This window comes from Furipterus horrens, unplaced genomic scaffold, assembly GCF_987537825.1.
Source record: "Furipterus horrens unplaced genomic scaffold, mFurHor1.1.pri manual_scaffold_2, whole genome shotgun sequence".
NCBI lineage: Eukaryota > Metazoa > Chordata > Mammalia > Chiroptera > Furipteridae > Furipterus > Furipterus horrens.
Window position 1 is genome coordinate 9,236,015 of NW_028327172.1, and position 19,634 is coordinate 9,255,648.

The window sequence follows — 19,634 nt, forward strand, 5'->3', positions numbered from 1 at the left end:
GCAAGGTACGTCACGCGCAGAGGCTGCGCGCAACGAGGAGGCGGCCCAGAAAAGATCGAGGCGGAAGCAGCGTCAACAGCAGCAACAACAGCCATCTGCCTTCACCTGTGACAAGTGTGCCAGGGATTGTCACTCCCGAATCGGACTGCACAGCCATTCTCGGCGGTGCAGATAGACTCTCAGGAAGCTACGCCATCGTCTCTCGAGACGGACGGCTGCCGACGACGACGAAGGCCTATAGAATGTAGATAAGTTGGTTCTTAGAACTTTGTCAAAATACAGCTTCTCAGAACTCATCTTCAGATATTCTTATTCGATGAAGCAACAGAACCTTTATTCTTAACAGTCTTTATAGAGAATTGATGCTATAAGTTGAAGGATAGTGGGCCCACATACCACCCCAAAATATTCTACTTTGATATATTTCTCTAAGATAAAGGTATTTGAAAAAAAGCAAATGCAGGAAGAAGCTTTCTCTAAACTTCGGCTGAAAAACAGACCCTCCAAAAACAACTCAATTGTCCCCTCCCTGGGAGTTTCATCAACGAGGGAAGACTAACTGTTTTTTAATTTATTTTTTAAGTACATGTTATTGATTATATTGTTACAGTAGTCCCATTTTTTTCCCTTTGTTCCCCTCCGCCCAGTACCCCCCTTCCCTCTAGCAATCCCACCCCCTCTTAGTTCATGTCCATGGGTCACGTAAATAAGTTCTTTGGCTTCACCATTTCCTATATTATCCTTAACTTCCCCCTGTCTACTTTGTACCAACCAATTACGCTTCTTAATCCCTGCACCATTTCCCTATTTCCCCCACTTCCCTCTCCCAGCTGATACCCTCCAAATGATCCCCATACCTATGACTCTGTTCCTATTCTGATTTGCTTAGTTGGATTTTGTTTTTATCTTTTAGATTCAGTTGTTGATAGTTGTGAGTTTGTTGTCATTTTAATGTTCATAGTTTTGATCTTCTTTTTCTTAAATAAGTCCCTTTAACATTTCATATCATAATGACTTGGTGATCATGAACTCTTTTAGCTTGACCTTGTCTGGGAAGCACTTCATCTGCCCTTCCATTCTAAATGATAGCTTTGCTGGATAGAGTAATCTTGGTTGTAGGTCCTTGCTTTTCATCACATTGAATACTTCTTGTCAGTCCCTTCTTGCCAGCAGTTTCTTTGGAGGAGTCAGCTGGTAGGCACCCCTTTGTAGGTAACTCTCTGCTTTTCTCTTGCTGCTTTTAAGATTCTATCTTTATCTTTAAACTTTGGAATCTTAATTATGATGTGTGTTGGTGTAGTTCTCTCTGGGTCTAGCTTCTTTGGGACTCTCTGTGCTTCCTGGACTTGTATGTCTATTTCCTTCACAAAATTTGGGGAGTTTTCCTTCATTATTTTTCCACATAAGCTTTCAATTTCTTGCTCTTCCTCTTCTCCTTCTGGCACCCCTATGATTCAGATGTTGTCATGTTTAAAGTTGTCCCAGAAGTTCCTAAGTCTCTCCTCATTTTTTTCAACTCATGTTTCCTCATTCTGTATTGGTTGACTGTTTTTTCTTCCTTATGTTCCAATTCATTGATTGCAACCCTGGTTTTCTCCCCTTCACCATTGGTTTTGTGTGGATTTTCCTTCATTTCATGTAGCTTAGCCTTCGCTTCTTCCCTTATACATTTGCCATACTCAAGCATATCTGTCAAGCCTGTGAGCATCATTATCATCAGTGTTTTGAATTCTGCATCTGTGAGATTGGCTATCTCCACATCGCTTAGTTCTCCCACTGGATCCTTGATCCGTTCCCTCTTTGGGGCCATACTTCTCTGTCTCCTCAACTTGACAGGCTCCTGTGTTTTCCTCTGTGTCTCAGGTAGAGCAGTTGCATCTGCTAAGTTGTAAGCGGTGGAACCTTAGGTATTCATCAGTATGGGGCAACCCATTTCTCCACCTCATGGCGCTGTACATTGGCAAGGGGTCTGAGGGGGAACAATGCCGAATGTCAGCACTCACCCCTTTTCCAGGCACTTCTCTCACTTCCTGTATGCAACTGGTGCCTTTCTAGCTGATGCCGTGGCCATGGATCACAGAGTGGGTGAGTCTACAGACGTTCTAGGACTGTGGGGGCTCTCTAAACAAGGGGACTGTGCTGAGAGACCAGCAGTTTCTTCCTCCACTGGTTTTCAGTCAGAAGCAGTGTGGCTTTATTTTCCCCAGTGCTGGGACCAGTCTGGTCTGGTGCTGTGAGTGCTCCCCAGGTGTCCCCCCTTACTTTTTAAAAATGTGTACTGTGTTTTATGCCAGCAGGCCACGGCCACTGCCACAGCCACCACACTGCATCCTCTCCACCTCTCCTACCTGTCTGGATGAGTATTTATTCTTTATGTCTTTGTTTGTTTTACTTTCATGCAATTTGATTTTCTGGAACTTCTGATTGTCTCCAGTTTTGAGGTAGCTGTATTCCTTCTTAGTTGTGGAGGGAGACGCAGCATGTCTGTCTATGCCTCCATCTTGGCCGGAAGTCCACTGCAGGTATTTTGTCTGCATGTCTGCCTGAATCCCAGCTATGCTCAAGGAGATGGAACACCTGTGCAGGGACTCCAGCAATCATCCAAACAAGGTAAAATGATGGTATAAACTGTGAGCTTTGAGGACATGAGTTAATTCAGTGATGCAAGGCAAGGCTTTTCGCTTCTCTATTTTCCTCATTTCTCTATGATTCTGGGTCTTCTCCAGGCTGATTTGAAGAGAACACATGTATCCATCACCACGTAAGGCAGACCCAGGAGAAATCTTGGAGGAAACATATCAAAGGAAAGGCAGGGAGGCTGCTGGAAGCAGGGATTCCCAGGTGCCCATGGAAGCGCAGGAGCAGAACTGGAAGCATCTTTGAGCCTGCAGGTACCTTGGTCAGTGGATATTGAGTGTTCTGGCAGGGTAGGAGTTGGCTACACAGAGAGGAGTGATTTAGAGGTTTCACCCAGAATCTCCAAGAACTTGCATTCAGAGTGAGAAAGGCCATATGACCCCCATCCAAAATTTAGGACCCCTGGGCCACCCTGACTTGAACTGTCAGCTTACCAGAGTAAAAGCCCACAGACCTCTCAGCCTATGTGATCCTTAGTAGATGTAATCTTGATTACGTTATTCTTTGTTCCTCTCCTTCCCCTCACATTCACAGATGTTTACACAAAAAGTTCACGGAGATTAAGTTTCTCATCCAAGGTCACAGAACTACTAAGTGCCAAGGTATCTCCCAAATCCAATCTGCCAACTCCAGCCAACGCCCGCTGGCGCTGCGGCACAACTACTCGTAGTGCCCCAGCAGGGAGGATGGCGAGCACCTGATCCCCGACCACGTGCACGTGGTGCCGCGGCGGGAGAGCGTGGTGGAGACCCACGCGGAGCTGCTGGACGAGTGGCTCAGCTACACCGACACCTGGGCGGCCTCCATCAACGCTGAGCTCTCCTTCCTCCCCAGCCTCAATGGTAAGTTCTCCACCGACTTCCAGAACGTCAAGAAGTACAGCCTGGAGCACGGGACGGTCACGGTCAGAGTGCAGGTCCGCCACAACATCTACTCTGTGAAGGCCCCCGAGGCCCCCGACTTCCACCCCGACTTCCTGCAGCACCTGCTGACCGTCAGCGACCACCTGGAGAGCAACCAGAGCCGCGAGGCCGAGTACCTGGCGGAGATGCTTGTGTTCCGCTACGGCACGCACGTCCTCACCCACGTGGAGGCCAGGGCTGCCCTGGTGCAGGAGGACCAGGTGAAGCGGAAACTGGTGGGCAGTAAGGCCGGGGAGGGGCGCAACATCACGTTGGCCGCCTCGGCCGCGTTTTTCCGCACGGTCAACGTCGGGGCCGCGGCCTCCTGGCAGGCACAGAGTCAGCTCCTGCAGGACTACGTGAAGAACACGGTGAGCTCCAGGACGCGCAGCCACGGCGGGGTGCCCTTCTACCCGGGCATCACCCTGCAGACGTGGCAGGAGGGGATCGGTAACCGGCTGGTGGCCATTGCGCCACGCCACCCAACACTAACTACTACGCGGTCAACGCGCACCCAGGCTGCCTGCGGCGCGGGGCGCCCGCCTTCAATCCCCAGGCAAAGGACCTCAAAAGGCACACATTTCTTCAAAGAGGACAAATGGATGGTTGATAGATCTATGAAAAAATGCTCAACATTACTAATCATCAGAGATGCAGATTCAAACTACAATGAGGTATCTCCTCACATCTGCCAGAATGACTACCATCAATAAATCTACAAGTGCCGGTAACAACGTAGAGACAAGGAGAATGTAGCGCACTGCTGGTGGGGGTGCAGACTGGAGCAGCCGCTGTGGGAAATGGAACTGCCTTTTGACCCAGAGATCTTACTTCTTGGAATATATCCTAAGAATCCTGAAACACCAATCAGAAAGAATATATACACCCTTAAGTTCATAGCAGTGTTATTTTCCATAGTCAAAATCTGGAAACAGCGTAGTGCCAATCAATAGAAGAGTGGATAAAAATGCGGTGGTACATTTACACAATGGAATACTACGCAGCCATAAAAAGGAAGGAGATCTTACCCTTTGCGACCGCATGGATGAATCTGGAGATTATTATACTAGGTGAAATAAGCCAGTCAGTTAAAGACAAATATCATATCATCTCACTTATATGTGGAACCTAATGAGCAAAATAAACTGATGAACAAAATAGAACCAGAGGCATGGATACAGGGAAAAAACCTCACAGATGTCAGAGGGGAGGGGTTTGTGAGTGTCTGAATAAGGAAGGTGATGAGATTAGTCAAAGAACATATATGCATAGCCCAAGGCCAAGGGCAACGAGACCGGGGACTGAGTGAAGATAAGCAAAGAGGAGGAAATGAGGGATATAAATAGTGTCAACAATAAATTTCTTTTTTTAAAGAAAAAACATCATTGGGAAAAAAATGGACTTAAGAAATAAAAGAATAAAAGAAAATGGCTTTATTTACCTAAACTCTTGGAGGATATCTTCCCTAGATATGAAATATATGGTTGTTTTCCCTGAAGCACTTTTACAACGTTCCAATGCATCATAACTTGTAGTAATGACAAATCAACTATACTTCTTATCATCGATCCCTATATAAAATGTGTCTTTCTCTCTCTGACTGCTTTGCAACATTTATTTATGCATTTATTTGTATTTTTAAAAATATGTAAGATCTTAACAAATATTTAAGTGTTTAACATAATGTTGTTATCTATAAGCACCATGTGGTACAATAGACCTCTAAAACTCTTTCATCTTACATAACTCTTTTTACTTTTTGAACAGAAGCTCATTATCTTTTCCTCTCCACAGCCCCTGGTAAGCACAACTCCACTCTCTGCTTCTATGAGTGTCATTACTTTAGATGCCTGATCTCAGTGGAATCATGCCCTCTTTGTCCTCTAGCTCGCTGATCTGATCCTCTGCTTCATCTAACCTGCTTTGGATTCCTTCTCCTGTGTTCTTCAGTTCAGAAGTTGTATTCTTCAGTTTTTCTGGCTCTTATTGATAGTTTCTATGTCATTTTTTAAAATTAATTTATTTGTTTATTTTTTAGAGAGAGGTGAAAGGAGAAAGAGAGGGAGAGAAACATCACTGTGTGGTTGCCTCTCACTCGTACCCCCAACTGGGGACCTGACGTGTAACCTACTCGTGTGCCCTGACTGGGAATCGAACCAGTGACACTTGACTCGCAGGCTGATGCTCAATCCACTGAGCCACAGCAGCTGAGGTTTCTATGTCATTTTTAATGCTGGTGTAGTTCTCAGTAAGTTCCATGTAGCTCCCCTGGAATTCTTTGTAGTTCCCCTGGAGCTCGTAGTTTTCTCTGAGTTTGTTGAGTTCATTGAGCTTCCTTATTACCATTATTTTGAACTCCACGTCTGATAGTTTGCTTGCCTCTATTTCATCTATCACTCTTTCTGGTAATTCCTCTTTTCTTTTTGATGGGATGTTGTTTCTTCATCTCCCCATTTTAGGTGGCTCTTCTTGTTTGTTTCTGCTTCTTAGATTGATCTGCTTTGACTTCCTGCTTCCATGGTGTGACCTTTTGTGGTAGGAGTCCTGTGAGATTTAGTGGTGCAGACTCCTTGGTCTCCTGAACTTGATGCTCTGGGGATGCCCTTTATGCCATTTATTTGGGCTGTCTGTTAGTATTTCTGTTTTAGTTGTTGTTGTGTTGCTCTTTGTTGAGCTGCTGCTAAAACAAAACCACCAGCCCAGGCAAGAATCCCACGCCCACAAAGATATCCCCCACCTTTAATCACTGTATCAACTGCAAGAGCCAGTATTAATGAGGATGTAAAGAGATTAAGACTGTTATAAGAAAGGAAAGACAAACAAGAGCTGACTAACTGAAAGAAAAATGATTTAGGGGAGGGGGAGGAACAATAATAGTAGCAAGTAGGGATAAGGCAATCAGAGAAAGAAAGTAAACTTTATATCATATATTAAAAAAGGAAGGAAGAAGGTAGAATGAAGTAGTGTGTGTGTGTCTGTGTGTGTGTGTGTGTGAGAGAGAGAGAGAGAGAGAGAGAGAGAGAGAGAGAGAGAGAGAGAGAACAAACACACACACAAAATAAGGAAGATGAATAAGAAGAAAAAATAGGCACCAAATTAGAGAAAAGGTTTCACCACAACACTGTCAATAACCTGAGAGCTAAGATTAATAGAGGTGAGATTGGAGTAAGAGGTAAAAAAGAAAGAGAAGCCTCCGAGATGTCTGGAGGAAAGGAAAGTAAGTGATTTTGAGATGACAGAGGGGAAGAAATACTAAGAGTGAGGAATGAGAACCAGGCTAAGACAGGGAAAGTTTCAAATTTAAAATGAAAAAAAGAAAGAGCTGGAGGAAGGTATAAATGGAGTAGGAGAGGGGGATGATAAAATTTGAGATTTGAAATACCAGAATAGTGAAGATCTATGAATAAAGTTGCAGGAATGTCACAGCTACCACTGTATCCCACTCAATGGGCACAGATAATCAAGGTGGAGAGAGAATAAGTGTACTTAATGATGGGAAAAAGAATGTGAGGTGACTAACGACTAGAAAAATGGTATGGAGAGGCTGGAGCGGTGAGGAATAATCAGCGCAGGTTGGAAATGAGTCATAGCAGAGAGAAGATAGAATGTAAATAAAAATAAGAGGAAATCAGATGGCAAATTGAATGAGAAAAGGGAGGAGAAAATTTTGGGATTTGAAATCAACTATAATATAAAGACTAGTAACTTATAATGCACAGCGTGAAAGGACAAGAAGTGACTGTTGAAAGGATATGCAGGAGACAAATAACTCCCGTAGGAGATCACAGTGGAATTCATGTCTGTCTCCGCAGTATCTGGTTTTACCACTTTCTTCTCCTTCTGGATCCGCCCCTGGTGACGTCAGATTGTGCCCCAGCCTGGACCTAGGTAGCCTGTTTGAGATGACCGGTGTTCTACTGCCTGTGTCTGTCTCTTTCGGTTGCCTTTTACTCTAGGAACTCTGTCATCTGCAGTCAGGCTTAAGCACCCTGGCACACGGTTGAGTGATTTCTTGGGTGGGGCTATTGCTCCTCCAGCTCCTGCCAGTTGAGGAGGAGTGGTCTGCTTAAAAGATTTCTCCGTAAGTGCTGCGGATGAGTCTGCCCTGTGGTGGGGTCCGCTGCTCCCCCAGTTCTCTCTCCCTGACATCAGCACCCCAAGCTCTTCTCAAGCGTCTGTAGTCCACTTCCCCCTCCCTCTGCCAGAGCCCAGGACACGTGGGAGGGAGTACAAACCTGCACGCCCCCCCCTACCCCCCCCTCAGGGACCTCGCCACGCCTCCAGCCTTTCCTCCTGGGTCAGCAAGAACTTGTTGGCCAGAGGAACTTTGTAGCTCCCAGTGTCTGGCGAAGGGTCTTTCTCTGTCATTAATTTTTGATGCCTTGAAGGCCATTTGGATTCAGGTAATTAGGTTTTCTGATTTCCACTTATATTTGAGGATCTAATTTTTTCCATTAGCCCAGTAGTTCTTATCAATTATTTGTTTGAACAGACTCTCTGTGCCCTTCTCTCTTTTGTTTTCATATGTTTTTATTCCTACATTGCTCTTTCTGATAGTCAGATAGTTTATGATTCATAGAGTTCTTTCTTTCTTTCTTTTTTTTTTTTTTTTTTTTTTTTTTTTTTTTTTTTTTAGTGCTCAAGCCTCTTTCTCTTCCCTCTGCATAATTTCTAGATTTTTATATTTGGTATCATTAATCCTTTCCTCTATCAGGTCCACCCTATTACCTATGCTTGCTAATTTATTCTTGAACTCTATCATTGAGTCCTTCATCTCTGGAACTTCTGTTTGGTGAATTTTAAATTTTTCAGTGTTTTTGATAAAGTACTCATTTCGTTCATTGAGGGTTTTTTCTGAGCTCATTAAGTTGTCTGCATTTTCTAGCATCATGAAATAGGAAGCATTTTAACTCAAGTTGAGGGAAGGAGGAAGAGGAAGAAGACAAAGGAGGAAGGAGGAGGAGGAATGAAGGGAAGGAAGAGAAGAGAGAGGAGGAAGAATGGTAGTAGTAATACAATAAAATGTTCAGTACTTACTCTATGTTAGAAACTCCTCTAAGCAATTATTTACTCATTTTAATGCATTAAGTCATTTAATTCTTACAAAAATTCTTAGTGATATTATCACATCTACCTTTGAAGAAACCAAGGTACAGACAGGCTAACTCAATTTCCCCAGGTTACACAGCTTATTACTTGTGGAATTGGGGAATCACTCATAACAACTAAATTTCACAAGGTGTTATATTTTTCAAAATGTGCTCATTAGTCTAACATAAAACTAATTGTTGGAGATCATCAAAGTGTAAGAAAGTGAACTCAAAAAAATCAGAAAGTGCCCTCTCTGCTTTCTGCCATTCTTTTCCTTCCTTGGAGATGATGAGGATTTTCATGAAGGTGATACCAATAAAGGGACACTGAACAGGGACCTGGCCATTAGCATAGAACGTGCTATTACTTGTTTCAGAATCTCCTCTAGTTTTCTCATTCCTGTTTTTTTGTTCTTGTTGTTTGTGTGTTTGTTTTAATCTCTCTAGGTTAAGGTGTCTTCCATGATGTTCCCGCTGCAAGGTGCCCAGATGCTTCAGACGCTGCAGAGATCCTTGAGAAAGAGCCTCCCTGAATCCTTTAAGGTGGCAATTGATGTGCCAAAGCTTTTAAATTCATGTAGTGCCCTTTGTTTATTTTTCCTTTGTTTATCTTGCCTGAAGAGATATATTTGCAAAAACATTGCTATGAGAAATGTGTGAAATTTTGCTGCCTATGTTTTTTTCTAGGACTCTTATGGCTTCACAACTTAACACTTGAGTTGTTAATCCATTTTGAGTTCATTCTTGTGTATTGTGTAAGTTGGTGGTCTGGTTTCATTTTTTTAATGTATGTGTCCAATTCTCCCACCCCTTTTATTGAAGAGACTGTCTTATCCCTCTGTCAAATATTAAGATGTAAGTTTATTTCTGTTCTCTATTCTGTTTCATTAAACTATATGCTTGTTCTTGTGCCAATACCATGCTGTGTTGATTACTATGACCTTGTAGTTTAGTTTGATACCAGGTAGCATGATTCCTCCATTTATGTTTTTCTTTCTCAAGATTGCTGACACTATTCAAAGTCTTTATGGTTCCATATAAATTTTTGAAATATTTGTTCTAGATCAGTGAGATATGTTATTGGTATTTTAATAAGAATTGTAATGAATTGATAGATTGCTTTGAGTAGTATGGACATTTTAATTATGTTAATTTTTCTTCTTCATGGAGATAGTATAGTCTTCCACTTATCTGTATCTTCCTCATTTTCTTTCTTCAGTATCTTAGAATTTTCTGAGTACAGGTCTTTTACTGAGTACATGTATTTTACCTCCTTGGGTAAATTTATTAATAGGTGCCTTATTTTTTGTTGCAATAGGAAATGGGAATGTTTTCTTAATTTCTCCTTCTGGTTAGTCATTATTGTTGTATAAAATACCACCAGTTTCTGAATATTAATTTTGTATCCTGCTACTTTGCTGAATTTACTTATTAGATATAGTAGGTTTTGGTGGAGTCTTTAGGGTTTTCTATATGCAATAGCATGTCATCTATGAATAATGACAGTTTTACTTCCTTATTTCCAATTTGGATGCCATTACTTTTTCTCTTTGTAAGATTGCTGTGGCTAGTACTACCAGTGCTATGTAGAATAAGAGGGGTGAAAGTGGACATCCCCGTTTTGTTCCTGATCTTAAAGGAAATGTTTTTAGTTTTTGCCCATTAAGTATGAGGTTGGATTGGGTTCATTGCAAAAGCAACCACCAACAAAATGGAAAGGGAACCCTCTGAATGGGAGAACACTTTTGCCAGTGATACATCTGAGGAGGGTTAATTTTCAAAGTATATAAAGAGCTTATACTACTCAACACCAAGAAGACAAACAACCCAATTAAAAAATAATAAGTAAAGGACTTGAATAGACACTTCTCCAAAGACAACATACAAATAGCCAATATACATGTAAAAAATGTTCAGTGTCACTAATCATCAGAAAGATGCAAATTAAAGTCACAATGAGATATCACCTCATACTTTTCCGAATGGCTATTATTAATAAATCGTCAAACAGTAAGTGCTGGAGAGGATGTGTAGAACAGGGAATCCTAATGCTTTATTGATGAGAATGAAGACTGGTGCAGCCAATGTGGAAAACAAGAGTTTCCTCAAATAACTAAATATGGAACTGCATTTTGACTCAGTGATTTCACTTCTGGGAATATATCTGAAGAAGCTTGAAACACTAATTTCAAAGAATATATGCATACTCTCTTTATTGCAGCATTATTTACAATAACCAGGATAGGGAAACAGCCCTAGTGCCCATCAGTAGATGAGTGAATAAAAGAAGTCTGGTACATTTACACAATGAAATACTACTATGCCATTAAAAAGGGTATCTTACCTTTGTGACAGGTTAGTTCAATCTGGAGATTATTATGCTAAGTGAGATAAGCTGGTCAAAGAAAGACAGATACCAAACGATCTCACTTATATGAGGTACTAATGAACAAAATAAACTGATGAACAAAAAAGAAACAGAGGAATGGATACATGGAACAGATTGACACCTGTCAGAGGAGAAGAGATTTTGGGGCCTGGATGAGGAAGGTGAAGGAATTAACCAAATATATATAGTGATAGCCAGAAGGAAAGTGGGTGGGGCCAGTGAAGGTGGGAAAAGAGGGGAAAATTGGGACAGAAAGAGACTATGCTTGGGGCAATGGACATATTATTCAGTATGCAGATGATCTTTTGTTGAGATGTACACTTGAAACCTGTATGATTTTATGAATCAATGTCACCCCAAAAATTCAATAAAAAAGAACATTTTAATGCCTTTTAAGAAGAGGTGGAAACTGAAAATTTTGAGGGCAGTAGGAATAGAAAGTTTCTGTGAAAAAAGAGGGAAATGACTAACATTTATTGAGCACCAATTCTGTGCCAGGCACAATTGCATGTTTTCTGTCACTTGATATCATTACCTCCCTATAAGATATTTGTTTATGTCTATGTCACTGATGAGAAGATGGAGACTCAGTTAAGTGACTTTCCCGACGTCACACAAAGTGTGAGTTGCAGTGCTTGGTATGATCATAGGTGTGCCTGAGCCCTACCACGGCCTTTTGTTCTGTGCTCTGTGATTCAGAATGTTTTCCCTTTTCCCTTTCCAAGGAAAATTTTATGATAACACTGGAAATTTTCCCAGAGTTCTCTTCCAAAATTCAAACTACATATTAAGCTTTAATTTGTTCTCATTAAAAGATTACTTTGCCAGGTAAGAATTTTAAAGTCATCATGAATCTTCTTTAGAATTCCAATTTTGAGTTAAATTTTCCAGTTGCTCTGAACTTATTGCATATCAGACTATGTTGTGGCTGACTCCCAATATCTCCCTTAACCTAGTGCAATTGATCAGAAACCTCTTTATCAAATGAAGCATATGCATAAATATCTACATTCTCATGAGCAACTCTAATGATAGACTTGGGTCCTGGCTTGTGCTTTTCTTTAACAACCGAAGGGATAGGGTCCACTCCAGTGGAAGCTAAATGAAACTCTGTATGTGTATTTAGAGGACAACCCTTTTTCCCTGAAAAGTTTTTTAATAGAAATGCAAACTAGTTTTGAATTGTTTTATATGACACTCCTAGATGATTCATTCATCTCTCTCACCTCCTAATAGGTTCATTGGTGTTTCACTGTAAAGAATATATTTAAATTATTTTATTTGTAGATCCATTGGCTTTATTTTAATTTATTAGAAATAGATTAATGAAAACACTTGTCTGTTCTTTGATTACTACCAAAAATAAATGGCTTCAGATCAGCTAATCTAAGACTAAATTCACCACTTTGATAGATCACCCTAACTTTAATCTCTATTACCTAATATTTAACTGCTTTTAATGGATAATCCTTAAGACCAAGACAACCTCTCAGAGATATAGTCAATGTTTCTAAATGTTACATCAGTTATCTGTGAACATTTGCCTAAGACATTTTTTTATGGTGAGTAGCTATTTTTAAAAAATTCTTCAGGCTAAATGATTTTTTTTTCATTCTTTCTTTTATTATTTTTTATTTCTTTTTCTTTTTCTTTTCTTTTCTTTTATTTATTTATTTATTTTCGTTTTTCAGTTACAGTTGTCTCATTTTTCCCCCATTGCTCCCCCCCACCCAGCCCTCCCCCTCTCCCGCAATCATATCCCTCCCCGTTGTCCACGTCCATGAGTCATTTATACTCGTTCCTTGACTAAACCCTTCCCTTACTTATCCCCCTTCTCTCCCTCTCCCCCTCCCCCTATTGACTGCTATACTGCTCTTTGTTCTATTTAGTTCTTTTGTCTGTGTTTTTTCATTCTTTATAGTGTAGAATACCATGATCTCAGTTTCTTTTTATTCCTTGTTTTAAGTGAACCCCAAACATTTGAGAAAACTTTTGGTGTTTCTCAGGTGTCCTTTCTTGGATAATCTCCGTGGTTAGATAAGGTGGCCCTCTTGACTTCTCAACTTTTGAAGGATAACATCCCTAATTTTTGGTTGCATATTAAAGACACCCTTGCCCCCTAACTTAATCTAGGATATTTGTATGTCAGGTACTTTCAATGGAGGCATAACTTAGAACTCAATACTTAGTTGAGTCTCAGTGAGGAAAAGTTCATCCACTTTTCTAACTGTTCAGTATTAAATACAATTTATCATATCTGTCATCTCCACTTGAGTCAGCTTAGAGTAGATGCCTGACTTAACTGCGTTCTGAGTTCAGAAGGAAAAAAAAGAGTTTTTAATGAAATAGGCCATGGGAATAAGAAAGAGTAGCAGTTCTAAATATTTTGCTAAACTACACTGAATTTCTATATCAAGCCTCTGCTCATGGCTGAGGACAGAATAAATTCAGAAAAACAGTCCATTTAGAGGAACTTATTTCCTTTCAATTTCTCTCTGTTCTAACATCAATAGCTCACATGGGGAGGAGGGTGGCAGTGGGGAAGGATGCTGGTATAGTCCTTAGACATCATCTTTCCATGGTGATGAAAACCATTAAAATGTGTACATACCATCTTTTGGGTCTTGGTCATTGGCATGTTTCCATGCTAGTATCTGTGGAGGCTTCATGTTCACAGTCATCATGAGGCCCATGTCGGTACCCGTTGCTGCATCCCCCAACCTTCCAAACCTCAAGGGAATTAATGTTCACCTGCTCAGTCTCACTCATTCTCTCCCCATGCCTCTCTCTCTCTCAATAGCTTGCACAACATGGTGAGGGTAGAGATTCAAGGTTGGTCCCAGCTTATGGGACCCCACAGCCACTTCTGCAGCCTCTGCTTGTTGTTGAGAGTTCACTTAACCTTTTCAGGGGGCAATATGGACATATGTGTTAAAGAGTTTTAAGTCTATCCTTCATACCAGCAAGTACCCTTCTTCATAGTCTACAAAAATATCAGGTGTCCATGTAGAGACTTCTGTGGAAGCACGTTCTATAAAGAATTAGTTGTTAAGATAAAAAGCTGGAAACAGCTAAAATGACCATCAACAGGCAAGTGAATAAATAAAAGTGTGATATATTCATGTCATGAAATTCTATACAGCCATTAGAAAATAATTGAAAATTTTTTTTGTGATTATGAACATATAAACATGTCCACCATATATTCAGTGGGGAGAAACACCATGCATCTGATTATTTTATTTTCTTAAAATTGTGTGTCTCAAAGTGTATGAATAAGAGAAAGTCTGAAAACAGGTAACATTAACTCGTAAAATAGTGGCATACTTAAAATCATTAATTTTAATTGTCTTAATATTCTATTATATGTATGTATGATCCTTATTGGAGGAGATAAAAAAGCTCTTCTCACTTCGGGTTAAAAGAAAAACAAAGTGGGATTGAATACAGGGAGATTGACTAGATTCCTAATTTGGCCTGAATCCACCATAAAATCTTATGATTTCATAGAAATGCTCTTTGTCCTGATCAAACAGGGCCCTTTGCCAGCTCTTCCTAATAAGCCGACCCTCTCATTTTCTTGGGACTCTGCAGGTTTACGGGACGGTCTTCCACATGAACCAGGGAAACTCATTCAAGCTAAAGGCCCTGGTGGACCAGTGGCCTGACTTTAGTACAGTGGTTGTCCGCCCTCAGGAGCAGGTAAGGTGGCAGATGTAGAACGCGTGCACTTCTGTTTGCTGTCTGTGCCTGCCATGCACCTGGCAATGTACACCCGGGGACACAGAAATGTATGTCAGTGATGGTGAACGAGTCCTTGTGCTCAAGGAGCTCACAGCCTGGAGGAAAAGGTAGAAGAGCAAGTAAATTACAACTGAGTACAAAGTGTGTAAGAACAGGAGATGCACGACATGCAGAAGTAGCGCAGACAAACGCGGGTTAAACCACAGCACCTGCAGACGGCGGTCACAGGGTGAGGTCAGACGCACATCTCAGTGGGCATTTCACCGGAACTGCGTCTGTAGGTAACTATCTGTTTGTTAGGCTCACAAGGAAAAGAGGGCACAGCAAGGGCCGAGACAGGAAGGTGGGATACAGGGCAGTAAGTGGGGGCGATCCTAAAAGGCAAATTCATGACACCAGAATTTCCACATACATTTTGGGGAACATTCAGAAATTAGTGCAACTCAATTTTAAAAACAAAACATTCTAAACTCACTTTAGAACATCCAGTGAAATGATACATTTATAAAAATGCAACTAGTATACCTTTCAGACAAATAAAACTTGTTTTAAAACCACTAAATTAAATAATACATAAGTAAAGTAATTTATATTAATAATAAATATAGAAGTAAAATGAAAGTGTATAGTAAGTAAAATTATCTTATCTTTTATCCTAATGGGGCTCTAAATGTGTGAGTGGTATCATTGATGACCCGTGTGTGTGTTGTTACATTTTCTAGCTATATTTTAAGAAGGCTTTCTAATTCTGCTCTAGTCATTGTCAGATAGCCTGGCTCTGAGAAATCACCCGGAGACCACTGGGGGATCAGGCAACTGGCTTATGGAGGGAAAGGGGTGGATGGAAGAGGACACTCCCTGACCAACTCAAGGGCCCGTAGGAGCAAGAGAATGGGGGAGCAGAGACTTCCGGCCCACCTCAGGGATCTGTAAGAATCGCCTGATGGGACCTCGGCAGGAGCCTTTTTTATACTTGCCAAACACACATTTTGTTGGTGGTGAGTTTGCTTATCAACATATTCAGTGGGTCATTTACATCTTTTTGCTTTCACCCCACCAGTTTAGTGAACATATAGGGCTAGGTACATTGATACTTCCTCTGGGAACCAGCTATAACCAGGTTGATTGGCATATGGTTGATTTGCCTATGTCAAAAGTCCAGGTGGGTGTTCTACCTGCATCCATGTTCTGACAGTCATGGTAATTTTTCTGGGCCTCCTTACTCTTAATAATCTTATGTGTTTTTTAATAATTTAAGGGGATCTTTCTAAATAAGTGGGGTTTTCTTTTGTTCTTCTGTAACTACAATTTAACTATAGTCTTGCTTTCAAAAAGCCTGTCTAACTGGTTTCAACTTCTTTAGCTTCATTAAGTATAGATGGAGATTTTAACCCAGAGTTCTGTAACAAAATTTAATACTGTCACATTTATATTTTTCTGTGTGCTGCAACTATTTGAATTGTGGTAAAATTTATTCATGCAACAGCTTTTCCTTGTCAATTGTGTGTCCCTTCTTCTTGTTGGGGATGATAGAAATACAGAAGAATGCTTTCTAAATAGGTGTGTCTTTGTTTGATTTACAATTTTAATGCAATACATGGGTAGAAAATAGTATTGTTCTGCCATTTTACATCATAAACTGAATATTTTACTTTCTCATCTTTATCTTATGATTGAAATGAATCAGAAATAATTGTAAGACACCAGACAACACCCCCGCCAAATTTTAGTACTTAAAAATATCATAGTATAATGGAATTTAGAAAAAAGTATTGCAATGATGAACTACATGGAATTTGCTTTATTTCTTTTTCTCCAACAACAACAGGAGATGGTAGATGACTTTGATCACTATACCAATGCTTACCAAATCTACTCCAAGGACCCCAAGAACTGTGGGGAATTGCTTGGCTCACCAGAAGTAATCAACTGGAAACAGCATTTGCAGATCCAAAGTAAGAAAGGCGAATGGGAAGTGTGCTTACTCACTTCTCGGTCTTACATCTCCTTTCTCCACACTCCAGACCCTAGCCTGCTGTCAATTTTCCCTCAGCTGCAACTCTACTTGTAAAGAGGAAAACACATCCTCAAAGCTTGCAAACAGTGGGCTTCGTTTAAGAAAACATAATATAATGCCTTGAGCCAAGAATTTATGGTATATTTTGCAGACATCAGGTGCCAGAGCAGAACTTCCCCAGGTGCCTTCCATGACACCTGGAATAAGAATGACAACTCATGCTATGAAGCACCTCCCAAGTCATGAAGGGCAACTGTCATGTTTACGAGTTAGCGTCCAGAATCAGACTTCCTATGATGGCATTTTATATTACTTGTATGTAGACGTAGCCATATGACTTATCCTTGCTGAGATCATATATACAAATGTAGTACCTGATGAAGTAAAAGTACCTAAAACACAAGGAGTGTTGAAAGATTGAATGATATCTTGAATGGGAATTGCTTAGCACCATACCTGGATGTGTCAAGTAACTTCCACTGCAAAGCAAATCTTGTAAATCTGTGAATCAACATTTGGGGCGGGCTTTGCAAGGCAGTTCTATTGGTTTCATCTAGGTTTTCTCAAGCAGCTGCACTCTGTTAACAGCTGGACTACGAGCTGGTTGCTCTAGCATGGCCTCACTCACATGTGTGAATGAGGTTTCTGGCTATTGATGCTGACTGATATGGTGACAGCATGATAGGAGCACAAATCCTCAGCAGGCTAGCCCAAGTCTGTTCATATGGTGTTGATCTCAAGGTAATCAGGAACACAAAGGAAGGGCAACCCCAAGGTGCAATCATTCATCAGCTTCTCCCTGCATCAAATTTACTGTTTCCCATGGCAAAAGCTAGTCATATGACCAAGGTCAGATGCAATGCAGGTGGGGACAAGTCCAGGGAGTGGAAACAAAGAGGGGTGGGCAAATTGTGGGTCATTCCTGCAGCAATCTAGCACACTGGGAACATAGTAAGTGCCCAACAGATGTTGGTGACTCTTGTTTTTATAGCTCATCTCCTGTGATGATCAAAACTGCATGACCATGTAGCCCAGAAAACTTTGTTCCAGTCTTGGTATTGCCACAACTGGTATGACCATAGCTTAATAAACTTCTGGGCATATTCATTGCACAAATCCTCCCTATGTGGCCCCAGTCATACAATAGCAGCACCGAGCCAGAACCAAGGTTGTCAGACTGTAAATGCAGACACTTCCTACTCCACTGGAGACTTACTTCACAGAATGTCCTGAATCACGACATCTCTTCTGAAAATCCCGTCTAGGTTCACAGCCCAGCCTGAATGAAGTGATACAAAATCTTGCAGCCACAAAATCCTTCAAAGCTGAACAAACACAGTGCTTTCTCTATGCGGGGCTTGACACTGTGAAGAAACTGATCCCTTCCCTGTTGGATGTAAAGAACTTACCACCTGGCGATGGCAAACCCAAGTCCATGTAAGTCTGATAAATTCTCAGCACCACTCACAACTCTCATTCCTGAAGTATCCTCCCAGCTTCTCTTCCTGCTTTCACTCTGGCCTGCCTACAGTCAATAGTCTTCAAAGCAGGCAGAATAATCATTTGTAGAAATGTAACTTAGACAATGGAAATATGAAGAAATATAGTAAATACTCATAGACTTTACTTTTCTCTTGGAACCTCCATAGCAATCAAGAAATGTTTAAACTTTCATCCCTGGATGTCACCCACGCTGCCCTGGTGAATAAATTCTGGCATTTTGGTGGCAATGAGAGAAGCCAGAGATTCATCGAGCGCTGTATCCAGAACTTCCACACCTTCAGTGTGCTGGGGCCCAAGGGGACCCCTGTGTCCTGGACCCTAATGGACCAGACAGGAGAGACGCGGATGGCAGGCACCGTACCTGAGTACCGGTCCCAGGGTCTCATCTCCTATGTCATGTATACCCAAACCCAAGCTCTGAACAAACTTGGCTTCCCGTTGTACTCTCACACGGACAAGAAGAACAAAATTGTGCAGAAAATGAGTGATAATCTGAAATATCTCCGCATGCCCTGTACCTGGAATCAGTGGCACTGCGTGCCTGTGTGAAGTGTCAGGGGGGCTCAGGCACGTGGCTGGAACAGTGGGTAGATGAGGACAGAGAACGAATAAATGGTAACTGTAATCATCAGTAAAGGATTGGTCTCTGGGAAGCAGTGTGAATGGTCCACCATTGTGGTCCCTGCACTCGAGTCTCTCACTGATGGGCTTCCCTTAGATTTCCCAGTGTGGAGCAACCCAAAGAACTCCGCATTGTTTGGTTCCCCTCACTTCCGGGGATCTCCAAGACACTTTCATCAGCTGCATGTTTCCTGAATGGTTTCTCTTGGAACTTGTAGTGCATGAATCAGTAGAATCTTGCCAAATTTATCAGGGAGGGGTAATATTTCCTGGGAGTTATGACTCGTTCCTTTCTCTTTGTATGGCTTTTCTCTTAAAATCAGCAAGTGTACTGTGTTCATTAGGTCTGTAGAGATCATCCTCTCCTCTGAATGCTGCTTTATTGGTACACTAAACAATTATACACAAATATATATGAAACATTAGGTTAAACATAATGTACATGATATAGCAGGGAGAGTCACTAGAAAAAGACTAACTTACTTTAACCTGTCCTCTCTTCCCTCCACACCAGGGGAAATGATTCAATATTGTTTCTAAAAGCAGAGTTTCCTAAATCCATGAAAACTCTCTAACAATAAAAAAAATCTGTGATTGACTGTACAAGTTGAAGTTAAGTGGTTCATGATGGGAAGACTGGACTGAGTTTATGGAGAGTGGGAGGACCCAGACCCAAGGAGGGAGATATTTATTGAGAAGAGATACAAGTTGGGGGGAGGGCAGTACAGCAG

At 41.3% G+C, this 19,634-nt stretch overlaps 1 protein-coding gene across 2 annotated transcripts; it reads left to right on the forward strand.

The window, feature by feature from the left end:
- The first annotated feature begins 9,075 nt into the window (after positions 1 to 9,075).
- LOC150017743 (glycine N-acyltransferase-like) lies at positions 9,076 to 19,314 on the forward strand. 2 transcript variants are annotated; one of them, XM_090267497.1, is made up of 5 exons: positions 9,076 to 9,172; positions 14,613 to 14,720; positions 16,591 to 16,717; positions 18,045 to 18,216; positions 18,429 to 19,314. In XM_090267497.1, exons 1-5 carry the CDS (start codon positions 9,092 to 9,094, stop codon positions 18,829 to 18,831), a joined length of 891 nt encoding a protein of 296 aa, XP_090123623.1. In that variant the 5' UTR covers positions 9,076 to 9,091; the 3' UTR covers positions 18,832 to 19,314. The 2 variants fall into 2 exon arrangements, with proteins under 2 accessions (XP_090123623.1, XP_090123624.1); XM_090267498.1 differs by lacking the exon at positions 14,613 to 14,720 and having other exon boundaries at positions 18,429 to 19,313.
- The last annotated feature ends 320 nt before the right edge of the window (positions 19,315 to 19,634 follow it).